We start from the raw sequence: 25462 nt of genomic DNA on the forward strand, positions 1-25462 counted from the left end.
CTGTTCAGTTCAGACATTATCTTTCTACTTTTCAATCTATCCCAAAATACAATACTATAACTTTGTTCCTTCATTTCTTTTTGAGTTTATTCGTGTTTGAATAAATTAATATTTGGCTAATATGAATAACATCTTTAATATGCTTTCCTTTATTTTTGACATCTAGAATAAATTTCAACCTTGTAACAAGCCCATTGATCACCTTGTGCTGTATCTACTTTTCTTGTTTTTTAGTTTTTTGAGACTGGGTTTCTCTGTAAAGCTCTGGCTATCCTGAAACTCACCCTGTAGACCAGGCTGGCCTCTGCCTCCCTAGTACTGGGATTAAATGCGAGTGCCACCATTGCCTGGCTTCGCATCTCATTTTTAAAATATTTTTGAATCTAGGCATAGTGCCATATACCTACAATTCCAGCACTTGGGAGACCGATCCAAGAGGATTGAGAGTTCAGGGCTAGCCTGAGCTACATAGTATTAACTTATTCCTAAATTGATAGAAGATCATGAACTCTATTGAAAATAAGTTCATGGGAATGTAATAATATTGAAAATGGGCCTGCAAGAAGACTCAGTGAGTAAAGATGCCAGCTGCCAGGGCCCATCTGGTGAAGGGAATAATTGACTCCTCCAAGTTATGCACACACACACTAATAACTATATAAATGTAAAAATAATAAATAGAAAACTGTAAAACTTTAGGAACTTTAAATTTGCTTAGTTTTGACTTCCATTACTAAGGAAATAGAATGCATGCTTTCCCTGTCCCTTGAGTCTAAGATGGTTTGCTGAAAGGAAAAAAAATGGCGACAACTTAATGTCCCTCAATAGGAAATTGTTAAGTTATAGTCAATCTATACTTTCTAAAGCAAGGCAGCTGAGTTAGAAGAGATTTTTGTCTATACAGAAACAGAATATTATTTGCCTTACATCTTTCTCTTTCAGCTTTGAAGTTTCCATTCCAGTATGTCTGCTTTGTCTAATCCATGTTAACTAAATGGTTCATAGATGAGTTAAATAGAAGCATTTCATATAACTTGGAGGAGAAAGCAAACCTTGGCTTGTTGTTGTATCTCATTTTGTCAAAAGGTAGAAAGTGACATATATATATATATATACACATATATATGGTGACATCTTTGTATTTTAATGCATAATGATGTTCATATAGGTAGATATGGTATACAGTTTTAGAAATATGCATAGTAGGAAGTTAGTAACAAATATTGATGAGTCTTATTTTTATGTGAGAACATATGAAATGGTAAATGGTTGATTATAAGCAAATCTTTAGGAATTCCGAGTCACAGGTGAGTGAAGTATCCTCCCTCCTAGTCTATCCCACCATAGACCACTGGTACAGTAAAGATAATCATATATTAATTACTATTTTCAAGCATTTTATATTCCTACCAAATAATACTGTTACTAGAACCCAGTTAATACTATGAGAAGGATTTCTTTTACTGTCCCCCTTGTCACCCAGGGCCCTGGTAAAATCAAGCTTTCTACTAGAAATTGGGTGCCAAGTTGGCCATTGATTTCCCTTTATCTGCCTGTCCCAACTTGGGTATGTCTCACGCATCAGCTGGTAGGCTCTGCCCCAGTTAAGTGTCCACCATTGAACATGGTGTCCAGAGGAGTCCTGGAGGGTCCGCTCCTGCTGGTGTCCCATCTCAGTAACTCTTGAGACTTGCTCTATGCTTATAGCTTTCAAAGCAACTGTGGGAAACTGTCACTCATCATAACTCTTAACTTCCTCTTCCCCTTAGGCTTTCTGGAAAGGGTGTAAACAACGGCAGGAATATCTGAACAGACAGCAAGTGTTTGCTGGTAATGTTGATTCTATTGTGAAGGTCAGTATCGTTTTTAGCCACATTCAGTGCTTGGCTGACACATTTCCCCTCACTTTGTCCTGAATCAGGAAGACAAAACTATTAAGCAGAAATACCTAAGCCTTGAAAGTCAGTCCTGGGGAGCTGGAGAAATGGCTCAGAGTTTGGTTAAGAGTTTGGTTAAGAGCACTGATTTCAATTCCCAGCAACCACATGGTGGCTCAGAACTCCCTGTAATGAGATTTGGTGCCTTCTTCTGGCCTCCAGGCACACATGCAGACAGAACAATGTATACATAATAAATAAATAAATAAATCTTTTTTTTAAAAATGTCAGTCCTGAGCTTGGAGCATCTTCAGGCGAGTTGATGGACCACTGTGATGATCTCACCTCCTTTATGTGGTTAGGGGAATTGAATGTGAACATGTTTATTGTGCCCAACTCTTTGTCTAGAATATCCAAACTGTTCTTTATTTTTTAAGTTGGGATCATTTCCCTGCTCTCTCCAGTCTGGTTTCATGTTCCTCTTATTATGTTTGCTAGTAATACTTAGAAGGCTCAAACATACCAACAGAAACCCTCAGTTGTCAGGCAAATCAGTGGTGATCCAGTGGCTAGTTCTGAGCTACAGAAAGGAAGGGTACTATGGTAGCCTCTCTTAGCTAAAAGCAAAAGGATTAAACAAAAATGAGCTTGGTCTACAACTTGGAAATCTAGATGAAAGTCAATACGGGCCGGGAGGAAATTGAAGTGGGTAAGTAATTGAAATGGTGAGACAGAAAACAACAGGGCTAGAGCCGCCGCCCCTTCACTCATTCAGGGAGTATTGTCCTGTATCCACTGTGGAATACACCCATTGCCTCAGAAAACTGTTGGGGACAGTGGGTCCCCATTAAGACCTCATGAGTGCTTTCCAATAGCATCCTAAAGGATGACGCTAGGGAGAGTGCTCAGCCAGTAATGACACTTGCTGCTAAGCCTGACTGCCTGAGTTTGCTCTCCAGGACTCACTTGGTGGAGGAAGAGAACAGGCTCCTTCAGGTTGTCCTCCCACCTGTTCAAATACATTGTCTCTCTCTCTCTCTCTCTCTCTCTCTCTCTCTCTCTCTCTCTCTCTCTCTCTCTCTCTACACACACACACACACACACACACAAAATGAGTAAATTCAAATTCAATTAAAAAAATAAAGCCCTAAAGATTATTGGTTGCATTTAAATAATGAAAGACACCTTGGATTTAGTTTAGTTTGATTGATTATAGCTCATAGGACTGCCTTGTTCTCTTGACTTTTACTCTCTGAAATGAAAACTAAGCCGCATAGCCCAGCCCAACCCTTTCCTATGAAGGCAGTGAGGTGAAGGGCCACAGATAGTGTGTTTTTAAGGATCTTAAAAGAAAACAACTGAAGAAGTAAGAAATGAAGGGGAGGCTTTGGTGTCTGTTGCTTGGTAGGCTGCTAGTCCTCTTTGTTCTTTGACACAGGGTCTATTATGTGGCCCAGGCTAGCCGCAGCCTCCTGGGTGCTGGATTCCCAGGCATGCAAGGCTGCTGGTGTTCAGCAGATAACATTTTTAGGAAGGCAGTGGAGTCTACCTTGAGAAGTGTGTGACCATCACCATGGTTTCTCTATTCTGCCATTTTTCAGATTCAGTCCTGGTTCCGAATGGCGACAAGGAGGAAGAGTTACCTCTCACGACTACAGTATTTCAAAGATCACGTAAGACACATGCACATGGCTTTTCTCTTGGGCTAACACTTACTGAATGCCTGTATAGAATAAACAATGCCGTGACCACCTGGGAATAAACAGACCTCAGAACCCAGTGTGACAGTAACTGAAGCTTATCTTTGAACTCAGCAGTCACACTGAGTCAGGGAGACAGAGGAAATGGTGAGAGAAAAAGCAGGAACTAGTAACACCAAAGAGAACATTCTAGTCGAGTATTTTCTTCTTCTTCTTTTATTAATTAAATTTATTTATTTTTACATTCCAACTACAGTCTCCCCTCCCTCTCTTCCCATTCCCTCCCCCAGGCCACTCCCCCCTCTGTTTCTGTTCAGAAAGGAACAGGCCTCATGGATATCAATAAAGCATAGCATATCAAGTTGCAGGAAGACTAAGCACCTCCCCTTGTATTAGGACTGGCAAGGCAACCCAGAATGAGGAATGGGGTCCCAAAATTCAGCAAAAGCATTAGGGACAGCCCCTGCTCCTACTGTTAGGAGTCCCACAAGTAGATCAAACTACACAACTGTCACATATATTCAGAGGGCCTAGGTTAGTCATGTATTTTCTAACACAGGATGTGCAGTTCATCTGGCTGCTAACTGATTAATTTAAATCAACCCTCGGGGGAAAAATGTCAGTCTTCAGAGAATAGAACTGTCACCATCAACCCGATCATTTAGGTTCTGCGGATCCTTTCCCTTAAGTCTTTATTTAGACAGTCCTATAGTCTCGCTTATATTTGTCTGTAACTTATTTTCTCCTTCCAAAAAAAGAAAGAAAGACCCATAATATGAATATTAAATGTGCTTACATCTAAATATCAGTGACTCTAACCGTATCAGTTCTTAGTTTAAATTCTTGAAAGTCCTAAATTCTAAAATAGTGGAGCAAATGGAACTCTGAGATTGTGACTCCACTCATTGTTTTTGCAGAAAAATGAAATTGTGAAAATCCAATCCCTGTTGCGGGCAAGCAAAGCCAGAGATGACTACAAAGCGCTAGGTAAGTGGGAACCGTGGGGAGAAGAGCCTGGACCCCTTCCTAGCCAGCAAGGACACTCTTTGCAGCCTATGTACCGCAGAGGCTCTCCCAAGGACAAACGCAGTCTGTGACAGACTCCGGCGCTAGGTTAAGTACGAGTAAACACAGGTTGGATAGGACGGGAGGAATGGGGTCATCTGTTAGAAGTGAAAGGGAAAAGCAGAGTGGGTTTCATATCTTCTTCAAAAAGAATGGGATCGGCATAAATCCCATTTTATATTAAATTTGAGCCATGGGGAAGGAAAAGAAGACAAGAAGATCTGGCTACATTTCTGGTGTCCACTTCATTGCATGCCCTGATCCCCTCCCCTCACTTAAGGATTAAATATGTTTATGTAGGAAATTATGAAAATAGTAATGAAAAGCAACAAAACAATCTGGGCATGGAGTGTACACACCAGTTATCTTAACACAAGAAACGGAGGGGGTGGGGCTGGAGAGATGGCTCAGCGGTTAAGAGCACTGACTTTTCTTCCAGAGGTCCTGAGTTCAATTCCCGGAAACCACATGGTGGCTCACAACCACCTTGAATGAGATCTGGTGCCCTCTACTGGCATGCAGGCAGAAGACTGTATATACAATAAGTAAATAAAATATTTTTTTAAAAGAAAGAAATGGAGGCCAGGAGATAAGGAATTGAAGGCTATCCTCAGTTATAGAGGGTTCAAGGCCCAGTCCCAAGATAAATAAAATATAACAAAGCAAAACACAGTCTCATCTCCCAATGATGGTAACCATAGATACTATCCAAGGTCAGCTCTCTGGTACAGATCCTCAAAAGTAGGACAGCAACATAGATGACGTCTGTGGTCCATGCTGGGTTCATGCTGTGTCAGTAGGTGTTGGTCAAACTCAACATAGAATCAAATGTAAGGAAGACTAGCAGGGCCCTTGATGAGGACAATCAGCCAGGTGATAGCAGCTAGGCAGTCCTCTTCTTAATTACTGCTTCTAACGGTCATCCCCATGGTTGGTTTTACCCAAAGCTGATCTCGTGGCACATGTAAAAATGTTAGTGTCAGAGTCTGTATAATTTCTATACAGATGTGCTCTGAGGCTGGCCCCTGGGCTCTCAACAGTCCCCCTGGTCTGCGCTTAAAAGGACACTATCCAAATTCCTAAGATCCTTTCACTTCTATCAAGCAGAACATTCACTCACTAGCCTCAGTTGATTCCTGGTTGGCCTTTAGAGTTCCCACTCCTTTGTCTTCCCTCGTTGGCCTTCGCCTAATTCTGGCTCCTTTCCCAGGATGCTTTGTGCTAAGAGAAACCACATCTTCCTGCAGCCAGAATTTTAATCTCTTATCTGGCTCAGCCACCAGGCCTTAGAGCTAAGGTCTGCTGGTTAACTTTCTTTCCTCATCAATAAGGCGTAGATAGAACTGTCTGCTCAGTGTCTGGTGACAGTGAGAGAGAGGGCTGGCTAATAAGTATTAGATAAGTAGAAAACAGTGAGGCCAGGAGGCATTATCAGTTTTGTGCATTTGTTTATGTGGGTTTGATTATCTTGCTCATACTGATGGAGAATGACCCACACCACATACTGCATGCTTTGGTTGGTTTATTTTTGTAGTAATGTTTTAATTGCAGAGCTGGCTATTAATGATAATTTCCAATTTAAAAATGCCTCCCCTTCTCCCCACAGTTGGCTCTGAAAACCCACCGTTAACAGTAATCCGAAAATTTGTGTACCTATTGGACCAAAGCGACCTGGATTTCCAGGAGGAGCTGGAAGTAGCAAGGCTACGAGAAGAAGTGGTGACTAAAATCAGAGCCAACCAGCAGCTGGAGAAAGACCTGAACCTGATGGACATCAAGATTGGACTGCTGGTGAAGAACAGGATCACACTGGAGGTCAGTGGGCAGTGGGCCCTCAGCTCCCAAGGGAGAAGATGTGGATGTGTTCAGGAGGCTTGGTCCAGGAAAGCATGGTGGGAATTCTGCATAAGTTGTTCAAACCTCATTTATCATTTTTGTTATGTTACTAGTTTTCATGCCTCTTGCCTATGGCCTATTTTTAAAGCTTTTTAGCCATTCTGACAAGATCGGGTTCATTCAGAGTAGTATAGTTTCTGAAATAAAACTCGCATGTGATAAAACCCACATATATAGAATTGATATAAAATGATTCACCATTTAAAAATACATGTTCTGATATGAAGATACCTGAATCTGATAACAACAAGAAGCACAATAAAGTGACTAGGGACTCAGGCCTTTTCCCAGAATCACCACAAACTAAGATGGCTGCGTATGATCCTGACACATTGAAGAGTGGTATAGTCAGGGCCTAGTCTCAGTCCCTTGCAACATTCAAGGTAAGTGTAGTCAGCCCCAATACACATAGCAATCACAATCCTAGAAGGCCAAGCACATATAGACATTTTTGTACTTGGAAAAGTATATTGTACATATATGCAGAACACTTAGATTTGAGGCTCAAGTACTTAAAAACACACTTATGAGGATGAGCAGAAAACCATTCAAAATTTCACCATGCAAGATTATTCAATCATCCTACAAAAGGCCTAGGTCCCACCCACCAGAAACCACAAGTGCTTTCCACTTAAGAGTCCCCAAGACAACCTTGTAGTTTTCAAAATGCCACATGAAGGGTGACACTGTGTCACCAGTGGCAATCAAACAATCTGAGTCTTGCTAAGGAAGGAAGGAAGTCATTATCACCCAGGAACAAATTAGACCTTTCCCATGACCCTGTTCTTTTCCTATAGGCCACATCCATGTTCAGAAAACCGATAAGCCAAGGGGGGAAGTTGAAGTATGGAAGCTGAGGCCCTGGAGAGTCAGAGCTAGACAGCCAGTTCTCAGGGATTTATCGTGTGGCAGCCACAGGGGCACTTCCGACCTGGATCATGAATGCCCCCTCCCCATACTCCATACCTGATAAAAACATTAGGGATCCAGGAGGTGGGGGCAAACACCTTTAATCCTAGCACTTGGGAGGCAAAAGCAGGTGGGTCTCTATGAGATTGAGGCCAGCCTAGTCTACAAAGTGAATTCCAGGACAGCCAGGACTCTTTCACAGAAAAACCCTGTCTGAGGAAAAAAAATTAGAGAAATAGCTGAAAAAAAAAAAGGAAAAAATAAAAATAGAACAGCTTGTAACATAGGAATTCATGTTTTCTAAATATTCAAAAATAAAACTACAATTTGTTAAGTTTCTAAAAAAATCACTTGATCTTCATTATCTATTTGTATTTTTTCATTTTCATGAGAACTTTAAAAGTATAACATATGCCAACGGGTTTTTCACAATGCCTTGTATGGTCTTAAACTGCAGCTGTACTGTCCCCATAAAACTTGTAAACAGGAAATGCCTCTCGTCTTAGTTTGAAATTAGCAGATCCTCTAAATAGTATGTATCTTGTGGAAATGCAATCATGAAACAGATACCCACATCTCTATCAATGTTTGAGGTTTGTCTTGGTTTTATTAAAAATATCCATTAGTAATTGATAGCTTTGTGAAACAAAATGAATTTTTGAGCCAGGAACACTAGTACATACCAGCTATTGAGGAGGCTAAGGCAGGAGAATTGCTTTTATGGGGTACCGGCAAACCCCTCTCCCCTCCCTGCAAAAAGTTCAAACACTAAATGTACATCCAACATTTATTAGAAGTTAAACTGATGATTATTAAATACAGAGCCTCTTATCACTTATAGCTCTATGTTTAATTTGGTGATAATATTAGAACAATGTAGGTGTACTGCAGGAATAAGAAACTATTTAGAACCCCAGATAACTGAGGGTCTTTGTCTCAGTTACTTTTCTTGTTGCTTTTGCAAAATATCTTCCAAAAGCAGTTTAAGGAAGGGCTCCTTCTGGATCACAGTTTGAGGGCACAGACCTCCATGTCTGGGAAAGTGTGACAGACAGTAACCGCGGCTTGAGCTGTGGCAGCAGGGGTATGAGGAAGCCTCTGCAGTCAGGAAGCAGAGATGGACACTAGTGCTGGCCCACTGTATCCTTTTTACTTCTCCCAAGACCTCAGCCTAGGGGATGATGCCACCACATTAGCAGCCTAGGGGATGGTGCCACCACATTAGCAGCCTAGGGGATGGTGCCACCACATTGAGGATGGGGCTTCCCTCCCTGCAGATACCCTCCCAGACGTGTGCCTCCTGAGCTATTCCAAATCTTATTAGGTTGACAAAGATTAACCATTTCAACCATGAATTTAGTTTGACATGTATATTATGCAGCCTCTAAGAAGTGTCAGAGAAGACCATTTAAAGTCAGGGAAATGGTTTATAGTATAATACAGAAAAAAACAGTACCTAACACAGTATGACTTCTTATTATTAAAGAAAACTTACTGAAGAAAATCCAGGCAAAGGAAACAAAGTGGTGGAACTTAGTTTTGATTGTGTTTCCCAAACAAAAACATGAATGTTGAGCATGTGTGTATCTTTTAGGGGAAATGCCAATTCAAGTCCTGTGTGTGTGTAAAGGGATGTTCTAAAGTGTACTGAAGTAAACATGATGTCATAAAATTCTTCACAGGATGTAATCTCACACAGAAAAAAGCTGAATAAGAAAAAGGGAGGAGAAATGGAAATACTGAATAACACTGACAACCAGGGAATTAAAAGCTTGAGTAAGGAGAGAAGAAAAACACTAGAGACTTACCAGCAACTGTTTTACCTTCTACAGGTGAGCGTGCTTTACCATTCATGCTGGGTTTTGGATAAACAATGTTTCATGTTTGTGGATCTTTCCCTGTGCCTCAGCCAACAGCTGAGTTATGTGCTATATGTTAGCAGTATAATAACAGCTTTAGTAGAACAGGTTTATAATAATAGCTTAGAACTACTTAACTAAGTACCAACCGTCACGTTGGGTGCTTTACATAGATTAACTCATTGAATTCTTGTTCTAACCCTGACGATGAGAAAACTCAGACCCAAGCAGTAAATGGTGGGCAGAATGCAGACAGTTAGCTTTCAGGCTTACTCCCTTCACATCTGCAGAATACCTCTGTGATCTGCAGATGCAACATAAATTCAATGGTGACGACCGAAGCCATTATTAGAATTCATGCCAACCATGACAAAACTAGCCAATAGAAACACATATGTACCAGAGCCAGACTGCCTTCTTTGGAGAACCAGAGAGGTAGCATTATTTTCACTTCATTATTTTCGAGGCATTGCTGTGAACTGAATAAGGCCTAATTTGACGTTGCATCTAGGACACTGGTAATAGCTAATATGTTTATGGCTGGACTTTGATGGGCCAGCTATTGTTTTGTTTCCCAGCTGGTTTACTCCGTCCACCTCTGATGATCTGATTAGTCAGTCACAGAGGAAGCTAGACAGGTACACATCATAGCAGCAGCTCCATCCACAATGGTGGAAAAACCATCTCCAAAGAGGTGGGTCAGTAGTTGGTCATTGTGTGACTCCAGGCCTCGATCTTTGCTGGAGGGCCTCCCTGAGATTGGATACAAAGAGAGAGCTCACTACACAAGCCATAATTATGCATGCATTACTCCTCCCCACACTGAGAGCAAAGGTGCTAATACCTAATACCGGTAGCATTAATTCTCTAGGAATAGCAGATTGGAGAACATCTTCAAATGGATGTAGCTGCCTCTGATGACCACTATGTGGCAGCGGAGGAGGAAAGATGTCAATGCTTAGTTTTGCATGTGGAATACACTGCTGACTTGGAAACCTTTCCCTGGAGTAAAATAGCACTTACCCACACCCACATCCACCTCACCAACCACACTTGGGGAGAGGGGAATGGGGGGGGGGCTGCCTTAAGCAGAGACAGTTTTCTTCTGTCCAATTAAGAGTAATCATCAGCCAGTGGTTGGGTGTTGGGTGTTTAATCTTAAACACTTGTCAATTTTTTTTTGATCCATGAAATTACAAGTTTCTGTAGGTTCTTTTACAATTTCGAAATCTGATAGAATTTCTGTTGTGAGAAAGGTAAGAATGCAGTCGCTGACCCAGAATTGTATAGTTTACCGTGTTCTAACATGAGATTCCATAATGGAGAGGTGAGAAGACCCAGGAACACATATAGAATGATTGCTTCAGCCTTAAGTTTCCAAAACTCCCACACTGAGGGCAGCACAGAGGGGCTGTTGAGCTGCATCATGTCCAAGCCAGTGTGGTGTTTGTCTTTACTTCTTTTCTGGTTTTGAAACACGAGTCCAAGGTCAGTGAAGAAACTGTAGGGAAGAAAGTGGCCTGGATGCCTCCCCTTTGATGGCACTGTTGGTAAGGACTCATAACCACGGCAGTCCAGCCGGGAGAGCTTTGGCTTAGTTGGTCCAGCACAAGCCACATATGAAATACACTTCTATTCAATCCCTGCATTTAGTTACCAGTGGAAAAAGACTGTCAGTCTGTCGAGAAAATGTCGTCCTGGCCGGAGAGATGCTCAATGGTTAAGAGCACTTATAGATGACCCAGGTTGGGTTCCCAGCACCCTCTGAGGTGGCATCTGTAACTCCAGTTCCAGAGTATCTGACACTCTCTCCAGGCCTCCAACAACACCTGCACATATAGTACACATACAGACAAGCAGACACACACATAGATGCCTTAAGTTTTTAAAAAAAATAATTAATAAGAAAATAGTGGCCTGGACATCTTGTGCATAAACCTTCAACCTATCACTCTGACCTCAAAACTAAATCTAAGTAGTATACGCACCAGAATCTGCTTTTTCTTAGAAACCTTCAGACCATGCTCCTAGAGCATCTTGGGTAAACACTAGTTGTCAAGCACATTATTTGAACATTTTCTTTTCTCGTGAGCAGTGAGAATTAAGAGTATTCCATTTTTCTCTGTGAATTTTCCATCTTTACAGGCTATGTTTTCTCTTTTAATTTCTACCCAGTCAGCATAGCTACCAGAGGCAGACACTAAGACTAAAGGCTGACTCTTATGTCAGTGAGTCGTCTTCAGTGGAGCTCTGTTGTATTTAATTCCTTTTAACCTCTTGAACTCTTGTTTGTGGTCATTGCTTTGACTCTTGTTCTTTCTGGGATTTCCCCTGTTGGTATCCTGACTACCTAACTCCTGAGCCTCCCAGCCTTACACCTTCTCACTCCTGATAGACTGTTATGGTGCCTGGCTCACTGTCTCCATGTGTAATCGGGTCCTCTTCTTTCTCCTTCTGGACTCAAAATATCCATTTCCTTCTATTGCCCATCAATCTTTCTGGGCCAGCCTGTGTAGCTGAGCCTTAGTCTGTTCTCTCGCTTCCATTCCAGATTCTCTTCTGTGTCTCTATAATAGACATTAGTATGTGACTTCAGTGGTTAAAAGTACAAATTGTGTAAAAGGTAACTATAGTAGACAAATATGCAATGAGTAGTATTTACAACTTCTAACTCTCAGGTGGTGCTTCCTCCACTATAACTGGAATGTTATGATCTCTTTGATGATGTATGCTAGGAACACATCTGTTTCTCACCGTGTGTTAGGGCATGGAAGGGGGGAATCCAATACCATGTTCTGCTTTTATACATATATCAACAGCATCTAGCTGGTAGGGCTGATTTCTTCCCTCTTTCCTTGTAGACCAACCCTTTATACCTGGCTAAGCTGATCTTCCAGATGCCACAGAACAAGTCAACTAAATTCATGGACACTGTTATTTTCACACTGTACAATTACGCCTCTAATCAGAGGGAGGAGTACCTGCTGCTCAAGCTTTTCAAAACTGCCCTGGAGGAAGAAATCAAGTATGTATAAAATCCATGGGAAAACACCCAAAGGCTTGTGAGTGGTGGGTTCGCTTAGGCTGACTAGGAGATTACTTTAAATGGAATTTACAGTGGAATTCATGTTGAAGTGTGTCAATTTTGTGGGGTTGAAATGGAATTTTGATTGATAGTTGAGCTTCTGGTTTGTCAGAGCTATTGACTGCAGATTTGTCCTCCTGGAGATCCAGCCGAGTCAGCTTTTTGTTTGTTTGTTTTGTTTTTTGTTTGTTAGTTTTTCAGAGACAGGATTTCTCTGTAGCTTTGGAGACTGTTCTGGAACTCACTCCATAGACCAGCCTGGCCTCAAACTCACAGAGATCCGCCTGCCTCTGCCTCTCAAGTGTTGGGATTAAGGGCGTGCACCACCAACACTCAGTTTGAGTCAGCTTTTATTATCTCTGTCTGCAACAGCTGAACATCAGAGCTTCTTGGAAACTTTCTGAGTGACAGTAGCTTCAGTGCATGGGGCAAATGTTATGATAGCTGCTGAAGTCTTCCCTCTCATTAGAATTTTAGCAAATTTGCTGATGTCGTTTTTGTCTCAGCTAATATAAAAATTACACAGGTAGCTAAATAAATTAGCCCCCCAAAATGCGTGAGAAATGTCCCAAGTGAGAGTGAACCCTAATTGCTTTTGAAACTTCTTGGAACCATAAGCTCTGCCAGCTCCCAGGGGCCTCTGAAGCACATAAGCTGGGCCTCAGATGTTCTGAAGGACAGTGAATGAGGATGCATTTGCTCCTCTGCAGCAGAACTCATGATGTGCATCCCACTGCAGTATAGACTCACCGTGCTCACAAACGTCTGTAGAGGGCTGGAGGGCTGTCGGTGGCCTAAGTGGGGCTGTAGTGAGCTCTCTGGGTCCCAGAACTTCTCATCTGCAGGGCTTGGTTAAGGATTGCCTCCATTCTGGGCCTCACTTCTCCCATCTATAAACTAGGTGTATGTATGTAGGGGGCTGGACGTCAGGAGGGCAGGTACAGTCACCTGCTATGTTCATGCCTGCAGTGCTTTCATACATAGTAGGTCAGTGGTTCTCAACCTGTGGGTCACGCCCCCGTTAGAGGTTGCATATCAGATGTTTACATTATGATTCATAGCAGTAGCAAAACTAGTTATGAAGTAGCAACAAAATCATTTCCATGATACATGCCAAATCAGAGGAATGTGGAGGAGAGTTCCACGTAGGTCAACTGAATTCAATTTTTTTTTTTATAAAAGAGCATCTGCCTGGCCCAAATTTTGAAGCATCTCTAAAAGAGATAGAAAAGGGTAGAAACAGCTTGGGCACAGGTGCAAGAAAGTAGATTTGTCTGGCAAGAAATGACTTGGTGAGTACCAGGAGATAAAGCTGCAAAGATGGTCTGGGTCCATGTCACAGGAAACACTGAGACAAGAGTGTGTGTGCCCGTGTGTGTGTGCGTGCCCGTGTGTGTGTGTGTGTGCCCGTGTGTGTGTGCGTGCCCGTGTGTGTGTGTGTGTGCCCGTGTGTGTGTGTGTGTGTGTGTGTGTTGTGTGTCTGCTCACAGAGGCCAGCAGAGAGTATTAGAGTTCCTGAACAGGAGTTACAGGCAGTTGTGAGATGTCAGACATGGTTCTGGGAAACAAACTGAGTCCTCAGGAAGAGTACAAAGACTATTAACTGTTGAACCCTATTTCCAGCCTCTCTCTTTACCTTCTAGGGGAACAGTGGAAGGTTTTTGAACACATTTTTGTTGGGTTTTGTTTTTGAGAAAACTAATGTGAGAAAAGTATATAATCTGAATGAAACAAAGCTCTACAAGTCAGAGAAATGAGAAGAATCGTCAGGAAAAGGTGTTTTGTGTGTTTAACATACCGAGTTTGAACAATAAAGAACATGTTGATGAAAATATATAAAGGAAAATAATAAATTCCAGAGAGGCCCCTAGAAACAAGGTGTGGATTAGAAATTCAGCCCCAAGGACAGGTCCCAAAGAAAGGAGCCACTCAAGTGGCTTGCATAAGTGAATGATGAGGGGATAGCATAGTATGACACAGCTTTGATGCACCAGTAACTAGCTGAGTCCCTAACTTTACCCCATCCAATCTACTAGTCCATGCAACTGGTTAAGAATGCAGAGAATTTAATGTTTAAAGAAATACCTGCGGAGAAAATAAATAACAATGCCTAGGTCTAGTAAGGATGGGGATAGAAAGTAGAAAAGGGGAATAGTCAAGAGGAGATCTTCAGAGCCAGGTAGTCCAGCCATGGGATGCAGCTAGAAGCCACATGGCAGTGGATGTGAGAGGGATCTGAAGATGCCAAGATAGTTCATTCAACAAGAAAGATGCCTTCCAAATGCACAAACCGGGGCAGTGCCACCCAGTCATCTTAGCTGTCCCTGGTCATCTTAGCTGTCCCTGGTCATCTTATCTGTGATCCATTTAACCCCTACACCTCCCTGTAGGCTAAGCCTGAGTTGCAGCTTCATTTTGTCTTGACTTGGGCTTTGCTTAGGTCAAAGGTGGACCAGGTGCAGGACATCGTGACAGGCAACCCTACAGTCATCAAGATGGTCGTCAGCTTCAACAGAGGGGCCCGGGGACAGAACACCCTGCGCCAGCTCCTGGCTCCAGTGGTAAAAGAGATCATTGAGGACAAGGCCCTGATCATCAACACCAACCCTGTGGAGGTGTACAAGGCTTGGGTGAACCAACTGGAAACACAGACTGGAGAGGCCAGGTAACAGAGGCAGGGGGATGCTGGCTTCGTCTTGCTTTGTAATCATTAATTCTTAAAGTTTTGTTTATTTGTGTATGTGTGTGTGTGTGTGTGTGTGTGTGTATGTTTGTATATGTCTATCTTTTCTCCTTTTTTGAGACAAGGTAGCTTACTGGCCTGGAATTCACAATTCAGCTAGGTTGGCTAGCCGGTGAGCTCCAGAATCCTCCTGTCTTCCTCTCTCCAGAGATGGGGTTGTAAGTGTTCACCATCATTCCTGGCCTTTCTTGTTGTGGGTTCTGGCAGTGTACCTCATGTCCCCATATTGGTACAATGATCATCAATGATCACTTTACTGAGTGAGTGAGCTCCCAGCCCCAGACTCTTGATCTTCTTAATGCTCAATGGTATTTTCACATTTCAGAAGCAATTGATCCCCACTTCAACTCTTGTAATTCCTTTCCTTGTTTGTCCTCTGTGTTTCTAAATCTAGACCCAATATCTTTTGTCAGTTTCCTGAGTAACTGTAAGCAGTAATGGTTCAGGTGGACGTGGCTTCTTCTGGCGATAGTTTGTGATCTAAGCTGTCCAAGATTTGGCTTTCCTGCAAAATGATGTCCTCAGAGTATTGCATGGGTGGTTGTCATGGCATTGTCTGTCATAGTGAAAAGTCATGAAATTGAAAGTGTTTACTGTTGGGGGATTACCTAGTAAATGCTTTTATACCACATAATGGGGTAGGCGCCTGTTTGCAGTGCAAGTGTAGTTGTGTTTATTGACACTAGAGATAGGTTCAGGGTGTAGCTTTCTTTTATACTTCAGTACAATAACTCGTGTTCCTTTTTAAAGATTGGTCATATGTATATACACACACCTGGGATTTCTATGGGATGTGGTTGCTAACAAACCTCCTTGCACCCATGAGTATGTGAGACCTATACGTCATATACAGAAGGACTTGGAAAGTTTTTACTAAAATATGAAAATCAGTCAGTTGTATCCATGCTATTTTCTTATTTACTTATGTGCAATTTTTGTTTTATTTTTATTTTTTTACTATAATACATTGGATTTGTTTGTTTTTCAAGAAAGGATTTCTCTGTGTAGCCTAGGATGCCCTGGAACTATGTAGACCAGGGTATCCTGGAACTCACAAAGATCCACCTGCCCCACCTCCCACATGCTAGGATTAAAGGTGTCCACCACCACCCGCCTAGTGCATTAAATTTTTATTGCATTAAAAATGAAAAGAAGCCAGGCATTGGTGGAGCACGACTTTAATCCCAGCACTCAGGAGGCAAAGGTAGGTGGATCTCTATGAGTTTGAGACCAGCCTGGTCTACCAAGCGAGTTCCAGGACAGGCTCCAGAACAATACAGAGAAACCCTGCCTCAAAAAAAAAAAAAGAAAGAAAGAAAGAAAGAAAGAAAGAAAGAAAGAAAGAAAGAAAAGAAAACAGGCATGGTGGAACACACCTATAATTCCAACACTTGGGCAATAGAGGCATGAAGATCACGAGTTCAAGGCTAGCCTCACTGAGTGATTTAAAGGAGAAAGGTCCCAATGGGCTCATATATTGAGTACTATTCCCCAGTTGGTAGAATTTTTTGGAAAAAATTAGACAGGATGGCCTTGTTGGAAGAGGTGTATCACTTGGGGAAAGGCTTTGAGGTCTCAAAAGCCCATGCCATTCCTAGTTAGCTATTTCTACTTTGTTTGTGGATCTGCATGTAAGCTCCCAGATACTACTCCAGCACCAAGCAATCCTTCCTGCCATGATTATAGATTCTAACCCTCTGGAACCGTGAGCCCCAAATTAGACGTTTTCTTTTATAACTTGTCTTGGTCTTGGTGTTTTATCACAAGAACAGAAAAGTAACTGAGATGCTTACCTACCTACGTAGTAAGTTTAAGGCCAGCCTGGACTGTGTTAAGACCATCCCTGAAACTGTTAAGAAGGAAATAAGTGTTGAGGTTGTAGCTCACTAGGAAAGTTTTTGCCTGGCATGCACAAGGCTGTGGGTTCAATCAGCAAGAGCAATAACAGGGAGGGTGGGAGGGAAGAAGGGAGGGAGGGAGGGAGGGAGGGAGAGAGAGAGAGAGAGAGAGAGAGAGAGAGAGAGAGAGAGAGAGAGAGAGAGAGAGAGAGAGAGAGAGAGAGAGAGAGCTTATTGCAGGGAGGGAGCAGCCTTATATACAGACTTACAGCACAGTGGAGAAACCCCAGGTGTGAGAGGGAGGGTTAGCTGAGTCTACATAAGCTGGTCCACCCTTTCCTTTTCCATCAGAGCTAAGAGGGAAGCTTGGGGTCCCTTCTGATTCAGCAGTGGTGGGGGTGCACTGTGTGTGTCTTACTTAGCTGGAGCCATGGGCAACTGCGGCTCATCCCACAGAGCTGCCTGCAAAATCAACTGCCGGGACACGGTGCTCATACGTGGACCTCAGTGCTGTTCACTTGAACCCTTGTGTTTTCAGCAAGCTGCCTTATGACGTGACTACAGAGCAAGCCCTGACATACCCGGAGGTGAAGAATAAGCTGGAGGCTTCTATTGAAAACCTGAGGAAGGTCACCGACAAAGTCCTGGGTTCTATCATTTCCTCCCTCGATCTGCTGCCGTAAGTCGATTCGTAGCAACTTTAGCAGTCTTTGCTGAAGTTCTCGGAATATTACCCAAGCCCCTGGAGTAAAGAGAGGAATTCTCCCTTGTCTTGTGTTTGCTATTTAAAACGATGATCCAGAGCCAGCAATGATGAGTGTGCATATGAGACTGCACTGGACTATATAGCAAGACCCTGTCAAAAAAAAAAAAAAAAGCTAGAAATGCAAGGTGGCTACACAAATGATTTTAACTCACCCCCACCCTGTAATGAAGGAGCGCTACCTCGGCCCCGGCCACAAACAGCACTCAGGTGCTAGCGTCAGCAGAAGCCCTGTGATTCCATTGCATCTCACTTTATGTTGAGTTTTTAGGAAAACTGCGGAGCTTTGGTTGACTGGAACAATTGCTATGCTTCTAGCTCACTTAGCCTTTTTCCATTATTTTCTTTTGTCATCTGTTCCACGTGTAGTTATGGATTGAGGTATATAGCCAAAGTACTGAAGAACTCGATCCGTGAGAAATTCCCCGATGCCACGGAAGAAGAGCTGTTAAAGGTAGATCCTCAAGGGTGACCTCACCGCAGCTTCTCTGGGGGTTCTGAGCTGGAATTTCCAACAGAGGGTTGTGTGATGTCCTTCCCCATGTGTGACTAAAGATACAGAGCTTCTGTGTTTAGTGACTGTCAAGGTTGTTTTCTGTTGGCACTAACTTAGAAACTTCACACATCATTACAACTGTCAATATTAGAACCTTTGGGGTAGAAGTGTGTGACATATAATGTTATTATGTGGTTATGTTCACCTCCTACATCTAATACTTTGTAAAGGAGCCATGTCAGGGCTGGTGAGATGGTTCAGTGGGTAAATAGATTTGCCACCAAGCCTGTCAACCTAAGTTTGATCCCTAGGACCCACATGGTAGAAAAAGAGAATAACTCCCAAAAGTTGTCCCTCTGGCTTCTACATGTGTACATGTGTGTACACACACAAAAAAATAAATAAATAATAATGTGATTCTTAAACTTTTTAATGCTAAAAAAGAAGATTCGTGTCTGACAGTGGCCCACTCTCTTGGGAAATTTAAGTGTAAAAAATGAATTTATATTTAATGATAAAAAGCAACCAAGAGTTCATTTGTCCCTTGGAAATGTCCTTTTTTTCCCTCTCATGGTGCAGATTGTCGGGAACCTCCTGTACTACCGATATATGAACCCAGCCATTGTGGCTCCAGATGGCTTTGACATCATTGACATGACAGCTGGAGGCCAGATCAATTCTGACCAGAGGAGAAACCTGGGGTCTGTGGCAAAGGTTCTTCAACACGCAGCCTCCAACAAGCTGTTTGAGGGAGAGAACGAGCATTTGTCATCAATGAACAATTATTTATCAGAGACCTATCAGGAATTCAGGTGAGAAGGTCCATTCCTTGTAAAGGGGCATGTGGGAAGATGGACAAGAATGGCATGTTCTGTACCCAGAACTGGGGACTTGGAGGGTACAGGAACCCTTGTGGCTATGTGTCTTCCAGCAGCTGCCCCTGGGAGAATGAAGGGAAGGAATGGACAAGATGCCTCAGGCCCACGGTTCCCATCCCACCCCCTCCATCCTACTGCACTGAGTCCTTCCTGTTTTCAGGATTTATGCCTCTGATGAAGCATGCCCCCTGATGTGGGACACACTCACAGTGTTTAGAACAAAACACTGAACTGATTAGTTTTGTTGAACCTAAGAAGATAACTTCATTTCTTTTTCCAAACTGTTTTCCAGTTGGGAAGAGTTTGCCTTATCAGCAACAATGGTAGGAAATGATGAGCTTCCTTTGGGAAGGTTGGGGAAACCCCAGCATTTGTATTTATAGACTCCTCCGTGCACATGTGCCGCACTATCCTAACCTTTCTTCACCTCGGAGTTCCTTCTGTTGTCCCATCTCTTTCTCCTAATTCTGTCACTAACGGCCCCACAAGGACAGAGGAGGAGTGAGTGCCGACAGTCTCACATGTAGCTGAGGGCTCTTGACTTGTGTTTGCTCTCTTGTCTGCGGTAGATTACAGAGTTTATGTGACATCAACGTGGCCGCGTATCCTCACTTGGAAAGGGACTTCCCATTCTTCATTTCCTCCAGGTTCACAGCTTTCCTGCAGATTCCCAGCTCTGTGTGGCACCTGTACCATTGGGAGAAAGTTACCCCAATCCTCTCTCTGTGGGAAGTTTTGATTTCCTCAGCTGCTTTTCACTAACGAGAAGCAATAAGTTCCTCACAAACTCTTAAATGCTCTTAGCCCTTCCTTTTCCTTCATTTGTTTGTTTGAGACAGGGTCATCCTATGTAGCCTTGTCTGGCCTGAAACTCACTGTGCAGACAGACCAGACTAGCCTCATACTCATAGAGATCTGCCTACCTCTGCCCCCTGCCCGCCCCCAGCACTGGGATTAATGATGTATATTAGCACACCTGGCTCCTTTTTCCTCAAGTTATCACTGTCCATCTCCTGTTTTCCAAGATTACCCTCCTAAGTGCGCCCTTTTCCTCTTTCACTCATATTTATTCTCTTCATCCCTCAGTACCTCATGGAAAATTATAAGCAAGACCTTACAGGAAGACCTACTGCCACTGGGGAACAAGTCACCCCAAAACATGGCTGCCTCACACTACCTAGAGCTGGGAAAGAGGAAGTCACCTCTAGTGCAGAGGCCTCAGGCGCCCTAGAAAATGTGAAAATGTGTCATAGATGATCTCAGGCATAAACAACACTTGAAACTGTATTGAATAAAACACATATATATTACACACTATATATGTATATATACACACATATGCATAATCACACACACACGTACCCTGCAAATAGTTGCGTGTGATGTGTGTGTGTGTGTGTGTGTACGTGCAAATGGAAAAGAGGTTGATGTTAGATGTCTTCGTCTGTCACCTTCTACTTCAGTTTTGAGATGTGGCCTCTCACTGAACCTGAAGCTCATCTGCTTGCCTAGCTGGCCAATGAGCTCCCAAAATCTGCTCGTCTCTGCCATCCTCCCTGTAGCACAATATCAGGCACATACCGCCACACCTAACCTTTTTTATATGGGTGCTTGAGATACAAACTCTAGTGGTCATGCTTCACCAATTAGACCATCTCCCTAACACCAAGGAACTTTTCGTCTTAACATTTTCATTGATATTTCAAAGTTATAACATTGTTTTAAAAGAAAAGAAAGCACTGGCTGCTCTTACAGAGGACCTGGGTTCCATTCCCAGCACCCACATGGTGACCTGCAACCACACATAACTCCACTCCAAGGCTACACAGAGAAACCCTATCTCAAAAACAACAGAGAGAGAAAGAGAGAAATGCTGCCCATGATTTGATCACACTGGTCCCAGGCACACACTTAGCTCTCATCCTATTTGAGTACCAGAGACATGGGCAAGCACTACCATGTAGAGTTACCCTAGAAGAAGCAATAGCCCCAAGGTTGGGATGGAAGGGAGTACTCTAGTCATCATTGCAAAACTTATTTTAGTGAAGCTATTTGACTTACAAATTTGACTCTATCTCAATGCCTCTTTTTCCCTATTTTCTAGGAAATATTTCCAAGAAGCATGTGATGTCCATGAACCAGAAGAGAAGTTTAATATGGACAAATACACAGACCTGGTGACCGTCAGCAAACCAGTCATTTATATTTCAATCGAAGAAATCATCAATACACATTTAGTAAGTGGGGTTAAGAAGGGGTCTTGGCCCCAGGTCATAGATCAGACTTTCATTCACTGGAAAATGTCTGGTCCCAGTCAGATTTGCAATAGTTTATACCTGTATATCTACTTTTAAGCCCAATAAGCTCCTCCCTTAATTGCTCCCTGACTCTTGGACATTAGTAAAACCCTACCCAAGCAAGACTTTTGCAATGCAAGATGGTGCAGGCGCAGTTTAAGCCCTGGACCACACAAGCCCTGGGATGTGCTGACTAGACCCACCTGCTTCTGCCCCTTTCAGGAGTGCCTCAGCTTTGGCAGCCATATTCTGGGAAACAGAGACTGTTCTCTGTCTGCCGATGCCTGGATATACATCACCTAATCTTAGCCAAAAGGTCAGGAAGTGATGTGCTGTGGGGTCGGAGGGGGAGGGGGTGGGAACCAGGCTATGTAGGCAGATAACGAACCTCCTCCTGCAGGATGGGCTGTCATTGTTCTAAAACCAGGTTTCTTAGAATTTCAGTCTGTGCTGTGTCATGGTGCCTGTGGCTAGTTCTCATGCAAACATCACAGTCAGCCGTCAGCACTCCACAGTGAGGAAGGAATTAGGAAGCCTAGAGTGGCTTTACCATCATTTACTATAAAGATAAGCAAGCACTGGAGGTTGTGTCGATAATTAGAACTTATTCTGCTTTTAAATGCAATTCGTTTTGTGGAATTTTTATTGTTTTGTGTTTTTCAAGGCAAGAATATCTATAGGTAGCTCTAACTGGATTCAAATTCAGTGTCCTCCTGCCTCTGCCCCCTGCATGCACACAGGCATGCACTGCGCCACTGTACCACAGCCTCGCCTAGTTCACCTGGATTATTGTTGATTTACTTGGATATGCACGGGGTGGAGGGGTTAAGATAGAACTTCACTCTGTAGCCCAGACCTATGTTACTATGTAGCTCCCAAGTAGAAAGATTACAGACATGAGCCACCATGCTCTGCCTGGAATTTTTAGAATTCTGAAATTGAATTAGGTAACTTCTTCTCAAACAATTTTAATCTTTGCTAGTCAAAAGCAGGGTTCTGGGATGGTTTAGAAACATACCCCAGACCACCCAGATCCAAACCTGCATCCTAATGATCCCAAGGGATTCAGATCCACACCAACGTTCTAGAGATGTAGATATTTCAGTGAAGAACAAATCCAATTTTATATTGGGCTCATCACTAGGAGGACGCATCTCAAACACCTACCTTTCCAAAGCCACACCCCAGCACCTCAGCCCACCTAGGCGTGGGGCAAACAAGCTTCTTGGAAGTCCATCCTTCATCATTAAACACTTCTACAGCTTGACTATGGGTTTGGAGGAGAGAAGAGCCCAGTTTTGACTTTTGTCTTGCAAGGTTGGAACAGGGAGCTGACGTTTGCCACAAGCTCTCTATATGTGCCAGTTAAATGCATTGTTTAGCATCCTTCCTGTAGATCCCCTAGATCAATAGCAACACTGCCCAGCAATTAATTGCTCCCAGAATCAAGTTTCTTTTTTTAATGTATTTATTTCTATGATATATACATTGGTGTTTTGCCATGGGTGTTGGGTCACCTGAAACATGTGTTATAGACAACTGTGAGCCACCATGTGGGTGCTGGGAATTGAACCCAAGTCCTCCTGAAGAACACTCAGTGCTCTTAACCACTGAGCCATCTCTCCAGACCCCCAAATAACTTTCCAATGAACAATAAAACATGCACACTTCAGTACTGAACCACTTGACTCTTATAGCCCTTTATCCATCTCAAATAAATATGATCATCTCGGTCACATGCTTCCAGGAAGAAATAATCCAAATGAGAAGTAGTGGGACATTCTCTTTGAGAGTGAGGTTCTTTCTCACGGGTGCCAGAGAGAAAATGTTGCTGTACTCATTTAGATTGCTAGGTTTTAAAGAAAAAATGGCCTTTTCCTGTGCTAACAAGAATTAAAAACAGAACCAAGGCCTGGGAACAGGGCTGGTGACCGACTTGAAGTTCCTTTGTGCTGGATTGGAAGTAGATGTGATGAGACAATGCACCACAGCAGAGTCCGTCCTGCGGAGGCGTCTGAGCCAGACACAGCCCATCAGCTGCCTGGCCTGCCAAGCCCGTGGCTGTTTGCTTGGTCCTGGCTCTCTGAGAAACAGCTCTTAAGACAGACTTTTTGGGAAGATGATTTACATTCTCTAATTAACAGGATAAGGGGTAGACACTGGCTACCTAGAATAAATCCTCCATTTCAGAGATAGCAGCCAAATCATCTGGCCTGTCTCCAAAGAGAATGAGAACATAATAAATTCACTGCCCGGTGGATTTTCTTCTCTAACTCCCCCACCAAAAAAAAAAAAAAAAAAAAAGATTCTGCCCTTCAGTCTTGTATCATCTCTGTTCATGTCTTTCTTTGAATCCACTCACCTTTAAAAGAGCAATTCATATTCTTTTGCTTTAAAACTAAGTATGTCTATCATGGGAAACTAGCCATGCCCTGTCATAAACAAGCTTCAGCAGAAAAGAAGTGCAGTGGAGCCAGGGACCCCGCACCATTGGAGTCCTAGCCTAGAGCACTCAGAGCTCCGCACTGCACTGCGTAAATGGAATGCAGCAGTCCGCCCACGTAACCTCAGTGTTCAGGGAAGTGGAGGCAGGGGGGTCAGAAGGTTTTCAGACTGCACACTTGAGTTCAGGGCCAGCCTGTGCCACATGAGGCCCCCTCTTTAAGAAAGTAAGCACAATGGATACAGGTTGGATGCGTTCATTCCCTTGCCTTGAAGCTCTGCGTCTGAGGCTACTCTTCCACTGAAAATCCAGTTGTCTCCTGGAATAATAATATAGGCGTAAAACCCCATTACTGGGAAAACTGAGGCAACACAATTACCAAGATTTTGAGAAAGACTACATAGCAAGTACCAGGCTAGCCAGCACTACAAAGCAAAATACTATTTTAAAGAAGGAAAGGGAGGGGGAGGAAGAAGAGGAGGAAGAGGAGGAGGAGGAGATAACTATACAATTAGCAAGTGTCTGGGAGCTGTTGAGGAAATTCAGCATTAAACAACCCTTCAGGCTAGTTGCAGTGATGCACAACTTTAATCCCAGCACTAAGGAGACAGAGGTTGACAGATCACTCACTGTGAGTTCAAGACCAGCCTGGTCTACATAGTGAGTTCCAGGCCAACCAAAGCTACCTAGAAAGACCAAAGTAAAGAAGTGAACAAGCCTCCATTAATCGATTAATGGGATGGAAGAAGATTCTTAGCAGCAGTAACAGCTGAGCAGGCTCAAGAGGCATGGCTGCATTTGAAAAGAGTGGGCTTGATGTGATATGAGTTATATCTCAGTTATTAAAACAAAGTACTGGCTTACAGTTATGATTCAACGTTTCACAAGCTCAAGACAAGTGACTGTCTCCTGTCCCCAGGGGCGCCAGTAGCCTGTTTCAACTTAGTAGAAATGCAAACAGAAACAGATGTTTTATTGTCCTTCCTGGTTTCACCCTCCCACCCTCCTACTGAGTCCTCAAGAAAAACAGCATTTCCTGTGAAACACACAGCCCTTGTCACTCAGTTCGAGGCTTTATGGTATCAGAATTTCTACTGTCCTTGCCTTGAAAGATTCTTAACATTCCCTGACTAACTACAATAAGGAGTGTGAGGAGGGTTACTGAAAGATAGTTCAGAGGGACCTAAGTGCAATCCTCAGAATTCATGTTTTGGTTTGGGATATGGATTGCTAAAGAAATGGCTCCAGCTACCTGTAACTCCAGTTCCAGTATAATCCAAGGCCCTCTTCTGAATTCCTGGAGTACCAGGCATACTAGTACTGCACATAAATACATGCAGGAAAGAGCACTCATACACATAAACAGTTTTTAAAAACCTAGACATGATAGCACTACCTTGCAATCCCATTGCTGGAAAGGAGAAAACAGAGAGACCCCTGGGACTTCATGTCAGCCGACTTAGCCTACTTGGTGAGTTCCAGGCCTGTGAGAGTCCTACCTCCAAAAAAGAAAAAAGTGAGTCATGTCTAAGGAGTGATATCCAGTATCCTCTGGCCTCTACATACCTACGCTTACACACACACACACACACACACACACACACACACACACA

The 25462-nt window shown here is 43.1% G+C and overlaps 1 protein-coding gene across 1 annotated transcript in view; it reads left to right on the forward strand.

Annotated features, from left to right (window-relative positions):
* Positions 1 to 25462, forward strand: part of Iqgap2 (IQ motif containing GTPase activating protein 2) — a 272297-nt gene that overhangs the window by 222546 nt on the left and 24289 nt on the right. The window contains exons 18-28 of the mRNA XM_040728871.1: positions 1770 to 1853; positions 3479 to 3550; positions 4495 to 4564; positions 6249 to 6457; positions 9130 to 9279; positions 12168 to 12331; positions 14832 to 15056; positions 17511 to 17651; positions 18105 to 18189; positions 18811 to 19043; positions 21214 to 21346. Of these exons, the coding sequence (XP_040584805.1) occupies positions 1770 to 1853; positions 3479 to 3550; positions 4495 to 4564; positions 6249 to 6457; positions 9130 to 9279; positions 12168 to 12331; positions 14832 to 15056; positions 17511 to 17651; positions 18105 to 18189; positions 18811 to 19043; positions 21214 to 21346 (1566 nt within the window). The remainder of the gene's footprint in view (positions 1 to 1769; positions 1854 to 3478; positions 3551 to 4494; positions 4565 to 6248; positions 6458 to 9129; positions 9280 to 12167; positions 12332 to 14831; positions 15057 to 17510; positions 17652 to 18104; positions 18190 to 18810; positions 19044 to 21213; positions 21347 to 25462) is intronic.

This window comes from Mesocricetus auratus, unplaced genomic scaffold (genome assembly GCF_017639785.1).
Source record: "Mesocricetus auratus isolate SY011 unplaced genomic scaffold, BCM_Maur_2.0 Super-Scaffold_100020, whole genome shotgun sequence".
Taxonomy (NCBI): domain Eukaryota; kingdom Metazoa; phylum Chordata; class Mammalia; order Rodentia; family Cricetidae; genus Mesocricetus; species Mesocricetus auratus.